The 17,896-nt window shown below is 43.2% G+C and overlaps 1 protein-coding gene across 1 annotated transcript in view; it reads left to right on the top strand.

Annotated features, from left to right (window-relative positions):
* Window positions 1–16,135, top strand: part of PLBD1 (phospholipase B domain containing 1) — a 35,830-nt gene extending 19,695 nt beyond the window's left edge. The window contains exons 5-11 of the mRNA XM_064655232.1: window positions 1,215–1,379; window positions 2,539–2,683; window positions 9,074–9,274; window positions 9,383–9,523; window positions 12,703–12,888; window positions 14,234–14,340; window positions 15,886–16,135. Of these exons, the coding sequence (XP_064511302.1) occupies window positions 1,215–1,379; window positions 2,539–2,683; window positions 9,074–9,274; window positions 9,383–9,523; window positions 12,703–12,888; window positions 14,234–14,340; window positions 15,886–16,053 (1,113 nt within the window). The 3' untranslated portion in view covers window positions 16,054–16,135. The remainder of the gene's footprint in view (window positions 1–1,214; window positions 1,380–2,538; window positions 2,684–9,073; window positions 9,275–9,382; window positions 9,524–12,702; window positions 12,889–14,233; window positions 14,341–15,885) is intronic.
* Window positions 16,136–17,896: the final 1,761 nt, after the last annotated feature.

Below are 17,896 nucleotides of genomic sequence, written 5' to 3' on the forward strand. Positions count from 1 at the left end.
AGGCAATTCTGACTGATGCTGCAGCAGGATCAACGTAGCTACCTGTAGATGTTGCAATGAAGGCAGGTTTTATGGAGGAGAATATGGAGTTGGTAGCAAATGGATGTCAAGTATTATTAAAATGTCTTGGGGCTGGCTGAGCATTTTCATATGTTTGCTCCCTTCCTGGTATTGTACAGTAATGCCTGTGTGAATCAGAGATTGGAAAGCAGCTTCTCCTTATCGTGTGGTGGGCTCACAGACCTTTCAGTGCAGCTGGATGGGGAAAAATTGTGCTGAAACACTGCCAGGTCTCTCTGTATGGATTCCAATGAGATAAAGTTTTTGGGACTGATTTGTAAATGATTCATACCTCCAAGTTGCTTAAAACTATGTAAAGATATGTCTCTTGATGTTGCTCCCTGTTTATATCCTTCCAGCAAAAACATGATGGACTAAAGCATTGTAACATATATGAAAATTTGCTTTGGATTTCTTCCTCAAACTATAGCTGCTGTTGAGGCCTTCTGCCAAAACAGCAGATGAATAACACAGAATTGAGCCTTCTGAATAAAAAGTAAATGGATTTGGCACTGTTTATTTTTTCTGTGTCCTTGTCTCCCCTTTTTGGGGTTTGTAGAGACGTCAGCTATATGGTTTAATAACACTGATTTATATTGCAAGCAATGTGTTTCTTTGCTATATGATTATGTGCCATTCTAAAATTACTGTTCACAGCTCTATAGTGATGTGTGTTCTGACTTCTTTTCCTTAAGCTTTGCTTAAACTAAAAGCATGGTGGAAGCAAGAACAGGAAAGATTTAGAAAACAGTATTTGAAGGCTGAGGCTAAACCACTGTTAAGCTCTTTTTTTTTGAAGGGGCGAACTAAGAGGAGGTTCTGAAGAGCATGTTACACAACCAGCTGTGTGTAGTTAATGCTGTCAGCTCTGGCTAGCTCCAACCATAAGGAGTTTTCAAAAGCTCATAGCCTTTTGCGTGACTTTCCTTCTTCAGCTACTTCTGAGTTGATTGGTATTGCTAACAGATCTTGTTTCCCTCATTTGTTTCTTCTTCCTCAGTCCTAAGGATATCTTAAATTGCAGTGTTTATAAAAATCTGAGAATTCCCAGGAGTGCTTGTTAGTGTAAGAAAAGTTCTAACAAGGGAGACTGTCTTGATGCTTCTCTGTCGCAAGGTGTTTTTTGTGGTCTCTCCTTTTCTCCTTTTCCTCAGCCACTGAGCAACTTTGATGTCCAGTTTCTGAATGCTGTTGGAGACCTGTTGGACCTTATTCCTGCATTATTTGAGTATTCTGCACGGGGTGGACAATGCAATGTGGAGCCAGGAGGCCATGGGAGATACCAGTGGGATATGGGACACTGCTCTGCACTGATCAAGGTGAGCACCAAGAACTTTATTTCCAGTGACTGTGTTGATTTGCAGTGTCACGAGTCTACGTTTCTAGAGTCTTTCCTGTTTATGTTGAACGTGCATAAAGGTACTTCTGTTGATGATTAAGGTGTATTTATGCAGTTACAACTTGTGCCTCCATAGGATTTTGAGTCCAGTTTTTTTCACTTGTGTTCAAGGACAGGGAAAAGACCAAACCAAACCGAAACCACAGAGATGGACAGTGAAAAGCTACTAGAATTACTAGGGAATGAGAAACTACCACAAAGAGGAGACTGGAAGAGAGTAATTTGTTTCACCTAGCCAAGCAAAGTCTGAAAGAAGGGGTATTGTGAATGACTACAAATACATTGGGCAAAGAAGCAGGGAGAAAGGGAAAAGGATTGCATAAACTAAAGGACAGTGCTAACAAAAATAAATGGGTGAAAGTGGCTGCTGTTTTCTGTTGATAGAGATACTCTGGAATGGCTTTCCAATGGGAGTAATGACAGAAAACCCCCCCCCCCGTTTTTAAGATAAGTGTCTGCTACATCATGGTGGCAATTACATTTTTCAGTTAAAATTATCAAGGATTTAATTAGCATATGGAGACTCCAGGTATTGCAAAGCAACAATATTCACCTTAAATTGTAAAACATTCATTCAAGCATTTGCCTGCAGCAAGAGGTTTCTGGCCTAACAACAAATCTTAGAACTAGGGAAATATTTTGAAAAGACACATTATAAATATATATATTTACCTTTTCAAATTGAATTTACTTGCATTTGCTTCTGTACTTTAAGGCAAATCAGAGTTATTTTCACAGAAACAGCATGTTTTAAGTTAACTCTGGCTATGCTTGCAAAGATCCAATCTGAATGTGTGAATACAAGTATTCAAAATGAAACCGGGGAAAAAAAAAATTCCATGTGATGCAAGTGTCCCCAGTAACCCTAAACTGTTTTTATTTTGAGAACAACACATGAGCAAGAATTGTTTCCGGGGTTTTCAGAAATTCATTAAGTGCACAGTTAAAAGCACAAGAATCTGCTCTTTCTTCAATAATGCAATTAATCTAACTACTTAAAACAGGGTGTTTTCCCAGCTTCTATCAAGTAAAAAGAAGGCAGAATATAGTGGGGTCATCTTTCTGCTTATGTTTTTCAGGTTCTACCTGGATATGAGAATATATATTTTGCCCATTCCAGCTGGTTTACGTATGCAGCCACACTGAGAATATATAAGCACTGGAACTTCAATATAGCTGATCCATACACTAGCACCAACCGTGTCTCATTCAGCAGTTACCCAGGTAAAGTCAAGAAAACCAAAGCCATGTAGCTATTCAGTATGGCATGGACCACCTTGCTGTCTTGTCTGTGAAAAGAATGATACCTCAACAAGCACTGGCTTCAATCTGCCTTAAAACTTCTAGCCACCAAGAGGATAAAATGCCATCTTCAGTTTTCTGGTTTGAACATGATGTTGTCATTGTCTTTTGTTGTTGATTAATCACTTGCAGTGCTCTAAATAGTACTAGTTAAATATTTTACCTCTGGCACAAACATGCTGCTTTGGATTCTGCTCGTGTAGTCTGCAGTCATCTCGACTGTTGAACTCCTCACCTTGCCTGTAGCGTTCATATGTTTGGTAATAACAGTTTTGAACACTTGTGTTTACCACTGTGACATGACTCGTGCTGTAATGGGATTATTAGCGAGTATCAAACACTAGCTGTTTGAAATTGTATTGACTTCTTTGATGCTGGGTTAACAAACCTTCAGTTGTTTTGTTGTTGGCTTGGTGTTTTTTTTCTTTTCCGCCCACATCTTCCTCTTCCAGCTCCTCTATAAGCTGTTGCAGAGGGCAGTATTTTTTTATGCTTATTTCATGTGTTAGTAATACAGTCACCATAATATTTAAAATCTCCTTTGGTAAGATTAGGCCAAATGTTAGAAATTGCCAGCATTTAATGTTTCAGTGGTAAAATTCTCTTGCTAGAATAGCACAAGAAATGTGAACGTGAAAAACCAAAGTGTATCTATGACTCCCTCTTAGAGTTAGCATTGCTTAAGTTTTTAAAGGTGAAATTTCAAATTAAAAAATACCCAAACACTCAAGAGTCTTCATAAACCTTTTTAAGTGACCTGTGTGCCACAGGAGACTATCTCATTCTGATGAAATTTTGTTGGTTGATAATTTCAAAACGTTGAAATTACTGTGCCTTTGTTGAATTACTGTGCCTTACTGCAAAGGTCTTTCATGGGAGGGACTCCTGAGACTGTGACTAGGAAACTTTTGAAAAGCAGTTGCATTCATTTCACATTGAAAACAAGCCTTTTTCCGTGGGATTCCGACCCTCCTCAGTGACCCTCAGGAATGCAATGTTTTCTGACAACTGAAATTTTTTTTTCTTTGAGGAAGTAGTAGAGGTGTTCTGGCAAATATCTAAGTGTGCAGCCTTTCAAGAGCCTGGGTTATCTCTGATTGCCTTGGAGGAATTTCGCTTGCTCGTTGAAAGAAATATTGTAGAAAGCAAAGGTTTCTGTCTGAGCTCTGTTCATCACCTGAATGTTCATAAAGTTATTCTGGCTCTCAACAGAAGTACTGAGGATAATACTGTCCCTCAGGAGAATGTGGCTCTGTTCAGCAACTGTTGCGTACTGCATTGTGCTGCAGATTCAAAACCAGGAATCAGGGTCAACCACGCAGAGCATTTATTATTGTAGTAGGTATCTGTGGTGATGTCTTTAAAGGGGTTGCTCCTTCTGTGGGTTCTTTGTATAAAGTGAAATACCAATATTGGGTTTTCATGAGGCCGAGAAAGCACACTGTATGGGAAACCCATACAAAGCTACTACTTCGCTGAAGTGACTGGGGTCTGTTCACTAGTGTACAAAATCCCAGTGTGCTTCCCTGAGATGTTGAGGTCTGCAAAGATGGCTTATTTTAAAGCTTGCTTTTGTAGACTCTGGCATAGCAATGTGGAAAGGTGTACTTCTGCCAACAAAATTGAGTGAGAATGATTGCAAGGTATAGTTCCCATGAAGTTTGAGAGACCTGTGGTATGCCAGCTGTGCTCCCTGGCTGCCTGATTACAGGGTGCTATCACAAGCACTGGACAAGCATGGTCCATTGACTGCAGCAAATTGCATTAGCTATGGATATATTCACAGACTGGCAGTTTGCCAGGGGATGAGTAAGCTCTAAAGCACTGGCCTAGTAATGCTCAAGGGACATCACATAGGAAGGAAGGAACTGCCAAATTCCTCTGCTCCATGTTATGATGAGATGATGTTTTCAGGACATCTGACTGTGGAATCTGCAGGTCCTGGCCATGGTTCAACTTGACAATTGTAACCTCCCTGCATGCAGGTTCCCACTCTTATTCTCTGTCCTTATAGACACTAAGGACCAGTAAGAAAGGCCAACCTAGGAATCTCTCCTGAATAGTAACCTAATCCTAATGAACACAGAGGCATTGACTTTTGGAGGAAACAGCATTAAAAGACAGGTGTCCTTCCAGGCTTCCAGTGACACTTAACTGAGTAATTTAAAGATTGCTGTAATCCAGTAGGCTGTATATAGTCAGACTCTTCTGCTGTCCAGAAGCTGTGTCACAAAAACTTCAAGGAGTCACTTGGCTTTTGAGAAGGAATGTGCCAAATTCCTGATTTCTCCTGGGGTCATCGAGTAAAATTGTCCATGTTATTTGGCTTTTTTTTTACTGAATTTCAAAAGACAGGCTGCTAATCTGCAAAACTTAGTATTTGTTGTGACTCAGTTTAGAGCTTCTGACACTACTGAGTAACCATGATGTGTGTCAGCGTGTGCATTGTACAGCTAGAAGGCCTTGGGCTTCTTTGCTCCTGCTGTGCCCAAGCAGGTAGGAGGACAGGCAGGGATTGAAGAGTCTTTCCCAGCTTCCCCAGCAGTTATTCACAGTTCTGTGAATCTTTGGAAAGGAGAAATGTCTCTGAGCTGAATGCTTGAGTATGCTTGACTTCAGTGTGTTCTTCAAGCTCTGGACATAAGTGCTTCATGTGGCTGGTGAATCTGTGCATAGCAGAGAGAACTTAAATTGTACAGACACATTACTGTTGCTCACAAATGTTGAGGGAAGTTGTGCTCATTTGGGGGAGTAAGAAATGTGAAGATAGAGACAAGGTGCTAAATTTTGCACTACATATCTAGTAAAGATTAAAGAGAAAGCTGCACCTCTCCTCCTTCTGCCCCTCTCCTTTCCTCCCCAGTCCCTTCTCTACACTGCCCCATTGAGGCATTCAAAGAAATGAGCCCAATTAACTGATAAAATTTGCAGTTGAATAGCTGGGAGGTTGCAGCTCCCAAGATTTCCATCCATTTGAATAGAGCTCTTCTTGAACAGTAAGTTTTGAACTCCATTTAAGAAAGGGAATCTACCATTTGGACCCAAGCACTCTTTTTTGGGTAGTGCACTACCTTCTCTGGGCTGAGCCACAGTCTTTTAAAGCATGTTACTTTGATTTTAGCCATTTAAGCAAATCAGTTGAGAAGAACTCTACTGCTACCTTTGCTTCTCTGGTCTGCTGTTGGGATCTTGCTTGGTTGAGGTAGGCTATGACATGGGAATATGATGGCACAAGTTGTCTTATGAGTGTCTATACATGTGATGCTAAGAGAAGTAGTATGTGTCCCTTGCTTTGAAGTAATCTGGTGTTAATGCAGGATCAGAAAGTGCAGCATTATTCTTCCTGCCAGCTGGAGCAAGACCTAGGAGGAACAGACCACGAGAAGGCCAGTAGACATTGTTCTCAGGGGACCTGCTTGCTCATGAGATACTGCCAGACCATTTCTTGCTTCATTGCTTCCTCCAACATCTGTTTAAAACCTGGATGGAAGCAAAGGATGTGTCTGAACTTAGGAGATGAGAGACCAGAGAGACCAGAGCTGTGGTATGGAATGTTCTATTTCTTAGTGCCTGGGAGATGTCTGCAAGTGAAGGAAGGCAGCTGTGAAGTGAAGGAAGGTGTTCAGTCTTGAGAAGCAGCTGCAGATAGGGTCAGGAAAGATAATCCAGAGAATACCTCTGCTTTTCCATAGTCTGTTTATAGACCAGAACATTGAGCATCTCAGTTGGGAGCTACTCCCACCCCTGTGGGATAGGCTTTGGCTTCCAGCCTGTAATGCTGGCCCTTTCTGTATTTGAATGAGCACAGTGACCTTCTAAAACACCAAAAAAGCTGATGCTGTTTCAGAAAGCAACAGCCTACCTCTTTAGGAGCAGTAGCTGCCAGAAATGTGTTACCACCCACGTGTTCTTCAATATGCTGCCTTTCTGGAGAACACTGTCACTCAGACTGCAAAAAATTGCTTTGCTTGGCTGATTAATATTGACATGATGAATGAAACTCCAGACTCTGAAACCTTCAGTTTTCCAGTGGTGATTGGAAACTGAATCTAAATGGTTCAGACCCAGAAGATGCAATCAGAAGTGTTTTTGCTTGTTTCTATGTAGGAAGAGTCAGGTTCATCAGATGGAGGGGTAAAAAAAAATAAAAAATAAATGGTTTGAGTGTTGCTGACCAAAATAGGATATGGGTTTACAGAGATGGTTTTACAGAAAAGAAGAGATGAACTGCGCAGAGATAACACTTTCAATTACAACAGATTATCATACATACTTAAAAATAGAAGAATGACACAAGAGGACATCAAATATCTGCTGATATCTCTAGACTTCTCTGCCCAGGTTTTATTTTTGTGAATGTCTTTACTCTGTGTAAATCTGTTGTTGGTGTTTTAACTTCCTTCATTTCAAGGGTACCTAAATCAAAATGGTATATGCCATCTTGAAATAATTAGGCTAGCAATGGTGTATCATGGAGGGCATGTTGTGTTATAAAACATTGCAGGATAAAACTTGGTAAATACTAAGGCCCAGAAGGAAATCCCCTTGTTTTCAGCTTAGCTGAGCTTTGCAATTTATTTGAATTACAGAGTTCAACCTTCAGTTAATTCAACATCATTTCTTGTATTGACACTTGTTTTGAATCAAGTTTTTCTGTTTTATCTCAGCTGTTTATTGAAAATGAAGGATAAAAACTACTTGATTTATTTTGAAGTAGGGCACTTGGCATTGTCACCCACATGAGAATTGGTGCTTAATTCACATCACAACTGCTTAACAATTTCATTTCTTGTCTCCATTTGGGCAAGCACTTGACTTGTTATACAACAGTTTATCACTGGATGTCCTATGTCTTTGTATAAAATAGACTGGCAGAGCCAGGTTTAGAGTGTTTCTCTTGTTACTTATTTGAGAGAGATCTCTGCTGTTGATGTACATAATTTATTGATATTCTTTTTCTGTCTCCAAGAATAAAATACCAGCTGCCAGGGTTCTCTGCCTGTTCTATACTGATATATTTTTAGAGAACAGGTGACCACAAAGTATATTTTCATGAATCTGTTCTAATTTGAGTACTCAATACTTTAAAGAAATTTTGCTGAAATTGAGCTCTCAAACATTACTTTTGCTCAAATGAGGTCTGTCTTTAGATAAAGTCCAGGAATAGGAGGCAGAATGGAGTAGTCTTTCTTGCTGTCACGGGTTGGTGACCTTAGTTTGTTTTCCAGAGAGAATTAATAAAGCTTGCTATAGAAAATTTCATAGTGGAACTCGACTGTTGTGATGTTGTACAGAATTTTAGCATTTTCTACTCTTTGAAGACTGATCCTATTAAAAACTTGTTAACAAGAGTCGAGGTTCTGGATGACTTCCCCATCAGGAGCTCGGTTAACAACCTTTATTCCCCAGCCTGGCAGCCATGTATCTGCTGAGTAATCTCAAAGTCAAGTTATTTCTGCTTTACAAGTAGTCACCACGCTATCCAAGGCATTATAGCTGACCTTTGCAGCTCTGAATGGCACCTCCTGGCGTGGGATCTGCCACTGGACCTAGTACTTCTGTTGGCATGTAACCTGGAAGGGAATCCTGCCCAGAGATCCATCACTGTGTTGACTTTGCAGAGCTCGTAGGCCTAAAAAAAATCCAGTGACAATATGTCAGAAAGAGGAATAGGAAGAGCTTTTTCTCTTATACAGGCTGGGGTTTATGATTTAAGAGATGCCCATTTCTTGGAGATGTTTTTAAGAATAGTTAAACTGGAACAGATTAAACTAGAAGGAAGATTTTTCTGCCTAGCTTGGTTTAATACAGAAGGGATTAATTTAAAGGAATTAATTCAAATAAATTTAATTTGTTTTTACAGAGTAAAATCTAAAACTGAAATTGGTTGATGAAAATCTTTGTGGAGTTTGTACTTTGATTGGGTTTTCACTGTTGAATTTTTTTTAATTAATTTCTTTGTTAGAAACCAACATGCCCTAGGCATTTGCAGTATGTAATCCTCAGCATAAAAATAAGACATAGCTTGACATATGGAGAAACTTCCAAGCTTGGCATGCAAACGTGAAGCAAATGCTGTAGACAAAGAATTAGGTGTGTTGAGAGCATGACAATTTCTCATTTCAAACTGTGTTGACAGGTGGGCTTAAAGCTCTTGCAGAAGTTACCCCCCCATCTTTAATCTTTGTACAGTTTGATTTCAAACGCGCATGTGTTGGCTCTTCATGTCCTCTTGGCTTGTCTCTCTGTTTTCTTCTATGAGTATATCAAAGGTTCCCAAAGATAACAAAATTTGTGTTGTTGCTGTTTAAGGCTTTTTGGTGTCCCTGGATGATTTTTACATACTAGGCAGCGGCTTGGTAATGTTGCAGACTACCAACAGTGTGTTCAACCAAACTCTCATTAAGCAAGTGGTGCCTGAATCCCTGCTGGCTTGGCAGAGAGTCCGCATTGCGAACATGATGGCAAAGGATGGCAAAACTTGGGCAGAAACGTTCTCCAGGTGCAACTCTGGTAAGTACATTTTTATACGAATCTTGGGGGAAACGGATGTGTTCGGTGTACCTGTTACACCCTTTTCCCTGGCAGGACATGTAACTCTCTCTTTGCTTTCATACCCAGGGACCTACAACAATCAGTACATGGTGCTAGACCTGAAGAAGGTCAAGCTGCAGAGGAGCCTTGATGATGGTGCATTGTACATTGTTGAGCAGATCCCAACCCTTGTGGAGTATTCTGATCAAACAAATGTTCTCCGGAAAGGTAATAGCTCCTATAGTAGTTACTGGCTTAGGAAAACCATCTCTTTCTGTCAACTGATGGAGGATTGTGTTTTGTAACTGGGGAGGGTTTATTGCACACTAGTCTTGAGTTTAAGAAAGTTTTGTGTGAGCAACCCTCAGAAGGCTTTGCGTGAGCAACCCTCTGTTGCCTTGTATTCATTTATCTTGTATGCTGTGGCAGAAATGGGGTGAGCATCTGTGTTTCTCAGAAGCAGAGGAGGGAAAAATAGACTTTATCTCCTTTCTTACTTGCCTCCTTACCTTTTTTCTGGTATTATTTTTCTCTGAGACCCATAAGGAAAAATATGGGGTCTGTTTGAAGCAGTGCTAAGTAACTGTGATGCTGTGGGCTACTTGAAATTTTTGAGTGGGTCATCCTGAAAGATGACCTTTTGAATAGGAAAGAGTTCTATGTTTATATTCATCTCCTGAACTTTCCTGGAGGTCTGTTTTCTGATAAATATTTGCTCTTTAAAAGCTTCTTTAATTCCTTAGCAAGACTAGCAACAACTTGATGGAAAACAAAAATCTAGGTGAAGCAAAACACCCACTGTCTGTTTTAATTCACAAGTGTTTACTAGACACTTACATTAGTGACCAAAAGCCTGAGCCTTAAGTGTGTGTGTGGTGCTTTGTGCTCCCTCTTCTAATCACATGCTGAGGGGGTGAATAGATGAATTGCTTATCCTCAAAATGACTGGAAATGTATTTATGTTAGCTGGGGTTGTTTCCCTTTGACACTTTTTATTTGCATCTAGTTCCTTGGGAAGTTCTGGCTTATTCTAAGCTTTGCCACATTGTCATTATTCTTACTGATAATTTGGAAAGATCCCATGTCTCTCCCTTATGCATCTCTGGCTCTTTTGGCTTCCTTTGCCTTGGGCTTCTCGGTGAGTGTGGTGCAGACAAACAAGCTGATAGAGACCCTTTAGCTCTAGCACTTGAAACATTGCAACTACATCACAGTAGTGTTGTACCTGTGCAGAGAGGCCAGGCTTATCAGGTACCCTGAGCTCCTTTTCAGCAATGATTTGAGAGCTGCAGTGTGGCATTCCCTGTAGGACTGAGCCCAACTTCAGGGCTTGGGCACACAGGCAGAGACATCCAGGTGCTTTCTGTACGTTGACAAAGAAAAGCCAATCCTTTAGAGGAGGTGGGGGAGGGCAGCACTGTGAAGGAATTCCTCCAGTGAAGGAATAAGTCACAGGACTGGGCTGCAGTTCATGTTTCTTGATGATGAATGAGTTCATCTCATGAATGAGATACTGATTTCAATATCGAAGGCAACATATCAGAGCAGAACCTGGGATCTCAGTGTCTTCTACCATATGTGCAAGATATTATTGCTCTACTTCTTGATATTGCTGACACCTTTTGTTCTTAATGGGGAGAGAAGGAAGGCATTTTGATTCAGGGAATTTTTGCTGCCTTCATGCCATCCCTGTCTCCCTGCTTTCAGCCTTACATTCTCTCTTGACTTGTTTTTTTTTTTTTTTTGTCGCTGTGCACCCTGCCAGGTTTCACGGGCTTATAGCAGCCCTCGGGTAAAGCCTGGCTTAGGCTGGCTGCTGCATGGGATGTGCAGTCTTGCAAGAGCCTGAGACACAGAAGAGCTCTTGCTGGAGGAGAACTTCAGTAGCTTCCTCTGCTATAGCAATTTTGACAAAACTTTTCCAGGTTCATGTGAGACAATAGCACCTTTTTGAATCACAACTAAACCCTACTGGTTTGGAAGCTGATGTATCTGTATCCTCTGGCTTGTGTCATTAGAGACTGGCAAGTGTGCTTATTTCTGGAGGACACCTGTATTACAACACAGCCTGCACACAACCTGTTTTCTTCAGGTTGGCTCTAGGTCACATAAGCAGATGCCAGTAGACAGGGTATTCCTGTCTTCCCTATCCTAAGCAGGACCCAAGCTGGTAAGGCCTCCACTCAGGCACTGTTCCAGTACTTATGCTGTCTGTGTATCTGTCCTTCAGGAAATTTGGTTTGTATTTGTGTGCATGGATCCCAGTGAGTTCCAGCTGATTTTCTTGAGCATCTTACAGCCAGACTCCTTGTGTTATGCTGGGCTAATGTTAATACATGGAGTACTGCATTTACCAGTGCCTAGATGGTAAATCTCTAAGCCAAATCCTGGTGTGTGTGATTTGAGAAGGAACAACAGGGAATGTAAGTGCTCTGGAGAGAACCTGCAAGTGTACTGCTCTTGGGACTAGCTCATGTTATATACTCCCTGCTTAAAAACTCCTTGGTGCCTGCCTTTGAAACAAAAAAGTAAAAAAATTAAATGTTAAGGTATAGGTATCTATTCTTATTTATTCCTGCACCCAGATTCTGACCTGGATGATCTCCTGGCTCTTTACAAGCACTTCTGCTTTCTACAGTAGACTTGCTTCAGGCAGTTTTATGTTGCCTACCTAAAACTCTTCTCTGGAGTTCTGCCTGGCATCCTTTGCTCTTCAGAGTTAAAAAAACTGCAGGATTCACACTTGCTTTGGGAAAAGTTAGTGCAGGGCTCTGCTCTGCTAATCAATCACTTCCTAACCCTCAAAGGCAGCTATTGGCAAGTGTGCAGCAATCCTCCCGTCTTTTCCTCATCACTGTGTACAACTAACACTGCACAAAGCATGCGTGTGCTGACCTGGCTCCTGTTCACCCCGTGTAGCTCTCGTGGTCTGTGTGTTTGTGTGTTGATCCATCCCTGCCATCTCAGCATAGTGTAGTGTTCTGCCCTGGTGAGATAGGAAGGGAGCAAAAAACGGGAGTGACTTCAAGCCTCTCACTGTGAAGTTTGGTAAGTGAGGTAAGTGATCTTGCACGCCTCTGAGGCTGAGCAGAGAAACCTCTGCAGGAGGGCTGTGGCTGTGCTGTGTGTTCACCTCCGGCTCCTGCAAGTCTGATCTCAGCTGTTTTGCAGGATGAGTCCTCAGGGTGGATGTCTGGGGGCGGGTTGCCTGGGTACAGTCTCCAGTGGTGTTATACTGGGAGTCAACCCTGGTCGTGCCAGTGTTGCCTTATTGTGTTCAAACCAGTTTGCAGTGTTGTTCCTCGGCATGCAATGCAACATGGAAAATTGTTTCTTTTCCTTTCTGATATAAGCAAGAGCATCCAGCTTTTCTAAGTGATTAACAGATTGGGGTTTGTCTCTGGCAGGTTACTGGCCTTCATACAATATCCCTTTCCATGAAAAGATTTACAATCTCAGTGGGTATGCGTCATACGTTGTCAAGTACGGCATGGATTTCTCCTATGAGCTTGCTCCAAGAGCAAAAATCTTCCGTCGAGACCAGGGCAAGGTGACTGACTTGGAAAGCATGAAGTACATCATGAGATACAACAGTAAGACACGTATTTATGTACTGCAGAGCTGATTTCAGTAAGCACTGTTACTTCTATTTCTTGGATTATAGTGGGAAGCTGCAGCCTCACATACGGATCAGTTATATTACCCTAAATGCAGAGTACAGTCAAAGCAAATAGATAACACAAACTTACTGTTGAGGTAGGAAACCAGGCTAAAATTGTTCTGTCAGGAACAAGGGCCCTTGGACTTGCTGTTTGACTTTTCCAGAGTGCTTCTGACGCTCCAAGAGACATTGTGGGCTGCTATTACCTAATACATCTACAACCTGTCAATCTTGAGAGCCTTAAACCCTAAGCAACAGTTAGGTGGATTAAGTATGAAAATAATGTTGATAGTTTAAGCATTAATTAACACACTAATGTTTTAGTTGTTGATAAGTCAAAGACTTTTCGTTTTCCCATGCCAGCAAGCAATGCACAAGAAGCTGGGAGGGAGCCAGGACATCTGACCCGAAGTGGCCAAAGGGATATTCCATACCATTCCATAGTATAAAATGTCATGCTCAGTGTATGAACTAAGGGGAATTGGCTGGAAAGGGCTGATTGCTGCTCAGCAGGTTGTGAGCAATTGGATTATACATCACTTGTTTCTCTTTGGTTTTATTACTTTCTCCCTCCCTCTCTATCCCTTTTCATTATCATAATTATTGTTTTATTATTGACTTTGTTTCAGTTATTAAACTGTTTGTATTTCAACTCATGGGTTTTCCTTTTTCTGATTCTTCTCTTGGTCCCATGGAGGGTGTTGGGTGGAAGTGGGAGAGCAGCTGTGTGGTATTTAGTTGCCAGCTAGGATTAAACCAGAACAGTAGGTAACCTCATAGACCTTGAGGTTTGTCCACCTTCCCCTCCTTGTTTGCAGCTACTGCAGTGGGTGTTCAAAGGTTTTGCTCCTAACCACTAACTTTAGTCCAGAACAGGAACACAAAGGCTCTCATTGCCGCATTTCCCCACCCACCCACCACTTCCCCTTCTCTTCTGCTTTTCTCTCTTGACAAAGTTTCTATAAGCTTTCATCATGTGGAATTCCATCATGTGTAATTGCAGATATGTGTGCAGATATATGTGTGGTTAGAGGTTGGCAGCGGTGCCCCTGGGATGCAGAAATAGCTGTATGGCCTTGGATTAGGAGTTTGTCTACTTAATGTCTTGTCTTGAGCACTGACTTCTAGCTGGTACCGAGGGAGGAGCACGAGAGCAGTTCGATAGAGTGCACTTACCCAGCTTTTAGTGGCTCCATTACTTTGCATTGGCTTTTTGTGAGGAGGCTAACTTATTTTCTTTTCTTCTTTGCTTGCCCTCCCCCCCCATTTCTCTCCAGACTACCAGCGTGATCCTTATGCTGAACATAATCCTTGCAACACCATTTGCTGCCGGGAAGACTTGAATCCTTCTTTACCAGTGCCTGCAGGCTGCTATGACTCCAAGGTAAATTATCTCAATTTTAACATCAGCTGAATGTTTGTTGCAGCCTGTTCATGCTCTTGTTAGACCTGTAGTAGGTTTCCCTGGACTAGGGCAGGCAGGGCCAGGCATGTCTGTTCCCTCTTCATGCTGTCCCAGTGCTTGGGCAGATCCTCAGATGGGAATTTTGTGCAGAGTCCTATTTCCTATCCCTGACATCAGTCCTGGCACAGTGGTAGAGAATAACTGGGGGACATGTATGAAACAGCTATGTCCATGGGAACTTGTGGTGTTTGGGGGTTAAACCCCAAAGCCTTACAGCAGTAGGAACCTAAAATAATGCTGAAGTGAGTCTTCACCTCACTCAGGGAAGGTGACTTGTACAGACTCAGCCTCCTGTTCACGGGGACTGCGTGGGTGCCTCCCCAGAGCCCAAAGGAATGTGTTTTCAATCTCAGTTTAGCTTTATCTTTACAAAAGGCTTGCTAGTGAGCCACCCTGCTCTGGGGCTCCACCTCTCTGAACAACTGCTTTCTGAAAAGTTTGGGGAAGATGACTTTGCATTTTAGAGGGATGTGGGAAAATCCTTAGACTCACTGTCCTGCAGAAAGTAGCATTTATTTTGGGCAGGTTATGTGGTGTTTTCACTGTCAAGGGCAATGCCTGAGTAAGCAGCTGTCCAGCCCTGGTGTGCTGGGAAGTTGTTCAGTGTTTTATCCTGTGGGGTGCGGCCTGCTGTGTTCCTGGATTACGAGTTTGGTTGCTAGGATGGGACCTGTGAAGGCTGTTTTGGTAGTGCCAGTGCTGTGTGTCCAACTTGCACAAGCCTGGCCAGCTGTCTGTTGCAGTGGCCAGTGGGAGGCTCCTCAAGCTGGTTAATACAAGAGGAATGCAGAAAAAGGCTGTGTAGAGGTGTCTGGTAAGGGAGTGGGTCAGTGAACGCTGGTTGTGGTGCCTTAGCCAGCACGGTTAGGCAAGGGGAATGGGCTGGGCTAGGGATAGACAGGGGGACCTAAGAGGGGTATTGAGAGAAGCAGTCCAGAGCAGAGGTGAGACCTGTTTAGTTATAAACCCTACAGGAGTTTGGGAAGATGGAGCAAGCTGGGAACCTCTTAGGAGATAGTGAAGGAACAGGGCGGAGTCTGGGCAGAAATATTAACTCTATGCTGCCTTTCTCCATTCCTGAATTACCCCAACATGCCCCAGGGAACGGCCCAAGTGTTTAACATGCAGTAGAGCTCAGGTCAGAACCCTGGTCTGCCCGCTGAAGCCTCAGCTCTTTTGGAGACACACAAATCGAGGGAGGATTGTCCTGAGGGCACTTTCTTTCAGCCTGGCTAGTGCAGGGGCTGGAGGGCAAGTGTGGGCTTGTGCTTTGCTGCTGCCGGCTGAAGATGCCTCTGTGCAGGGGAGAAATGCTGCCTGATCAATGTGCATTTCCCCTGCTCACTTCTTTCACTTCACTGTTACCAAATCTCCCAGAGCTGTCAAATCTCCTGCTGTCCGGGATGGGGATGTGTCAAACACCCGTGCCGTCCTTTTGCCCTGAATTCCTGTCCTTTGTTACAGGTGTCGGATTTCCGCCTGGCATCAGCGTTCACAGCCTCTGCCATCAATGGCCCTCCGGTGCAGGGAGGGCTCCCTGTCTTCACCTGGAGACGGTTTAACCGCACGCGGCACCAGGGCCTGCCAGAATCATACAACTTTGATTTTGTCACCATGAGGCCGATCCTGTAAAACCAGCATCAGTATCCTCATATGGATTTTTTTTTAATGAAAATTTTATTTCTTGTGTGTAATAAATTGATCTGGATGTCCACATCCTTGTGCCTTACCTGCTTTCCCCTGTCCTGCCTGCTAGGCACTTGGTACTGATGTTGGCTGCTTCAGTGCAGTCCAGTGCACGTTCCTTTCTTCTGAGCTATTTGGGCAGCCCTTCCTCTGACTAGGATTGATGGGAAGCAGGTAGCACAGCTTTCTGTTGATGTGAGCCATCATCAGCTGTTCCCAGAGCTGGAGTGAAGAGCAGTGCCACCAATGAGAGTGATCTGTCTCTAGCAGCAACATGGGACCTGTCTTCAGGGCTGGGCTGAGCCAGGTGGCTGCTGTGGGCTATGGTGGCCTTATATCAGCATTAGTTTGATGTCTGCCTTTTGTCTGAGGGGTGCCTGCAAGGTGTGCTGCAAGATTTTGCTTCCCATCCAGGAATGTCACTAGTGGAGAGAGTCAAGGCTGTGTTCCCCATGGCAGGTTGGTCTGTTATCTACAGGACACGGCTTTCAGTGGTGTTGGCAAGGTTTTCTTTGTCTGGCTAAAGCAGCTTGCAATGATCAGTCTGCCAGAGGGGATGAAGGGCAAGCAGCCTGATGCTTTTGGAAACATGCCCCTGCCACAGCTGCAGCCTAACAGCAGGGACAGAACTGTGGTGCAATGGATCTCTTGCAATGGATCTTTTTTGTAATGGATTGGCTCATGCAGTTGGTGACATCTTTACCTGCTCCCTCAGCTGTGGCAGTGGAATGTGACAGTGAGATGGATGTGAGAGCCAGGGCTGGATGAATTACTCTTAGTTACCTGTGTTTATGCTGAGGAGTCGAGTCACTGGGCTGTTTTGTGCTAGATATTATATGTGTAATTAGGTAAAACAAAATAAACAGCTCTTTCCACATGTCCTTGATGGTCCAAGCTAAACAGTGCACAGCACTGCCCTATATTATGAAGGTGAAGAAGGATGAGCAGTGCGAGGTTTTAATCAAGCCCCTGGAGTTTAGCTTGTGTGATGGGGAAGGGAGCAAGTTACTGCAACATGGGTCAGGTTCTACTCTAAATATCCAGTTGTCACAATAGGGCTGACTTCTGCCAAGGAAAGAGGGAGACCAGAAGTTATTGTTAAGGATGAAAAATCCATGCAGGGACTGAAATGGTCTGTTTGCTGAGGTAGAAGGAGGTAGGTGTGAAAGGCTGGAGAGAGCCCTAACCCTTTGCATGTGCAGGGTTAGGGGAGCACTGCTTAAAATGACTAACTGCTGAAGTACTCACCACAGAGCTGTTTTTTGCTTTTCAATACAGTCCTTTGTTTGGTAAAATTTACTGAGCCAAATGACTCAGCTCTGGTACCTACACAGATGCAGTGTAGGTATTGGTGTCTGTGCCAGTTGCAGCTGTGCCTGTGCTAGAGGGGGATGAATGTGTGATGTTTGCTTGATGCCCAGGTGCTCTCCACCTGCATATATGGGGAGGAGTCTGCCATGGTCACAGAGTTTTAGACACAGCACCCCCTCTTACTCCTACCTGAGTCAGTGAAGGTGCCTTGCTTGCCCACAGCTGGGACTGCAGGGACCTTGGCCTCTGTGTGAGCCCTTGCTCCGGGTGCCTCATCCCTGCCCCAAACTCTCTGTTGGAGACCTCCTTCCTGTGGTGGTGGAGCCACTGGCACAGATTGAATTGGATTGGATAGGCTTTAACAGGCATTAAGGAGCACACTTAAAAGATGGAGTGGAGCTGGGTCATGAAGAGCAGCGCAGGGATCTGAGCTGCCAGCAAGCAGAAGACCGAGAATCAGCTGCTTGTTTGAAACTAG

This window comes from Pseudopipra pipra, chromosome 5 (assembly GCF_036250125.1).
Source record: "Pseudopipra pipra isolate bDixPip1 chromosome 5, bDixPip1.hap1, whole genome shotgun sequence".
Classification (NCBI taxonomy): Eukaryota; Metazoa; Chordata; class Aves; order Passeriformes; family Pipridae; genus Pseudopipra; species Pseudopipra pipra.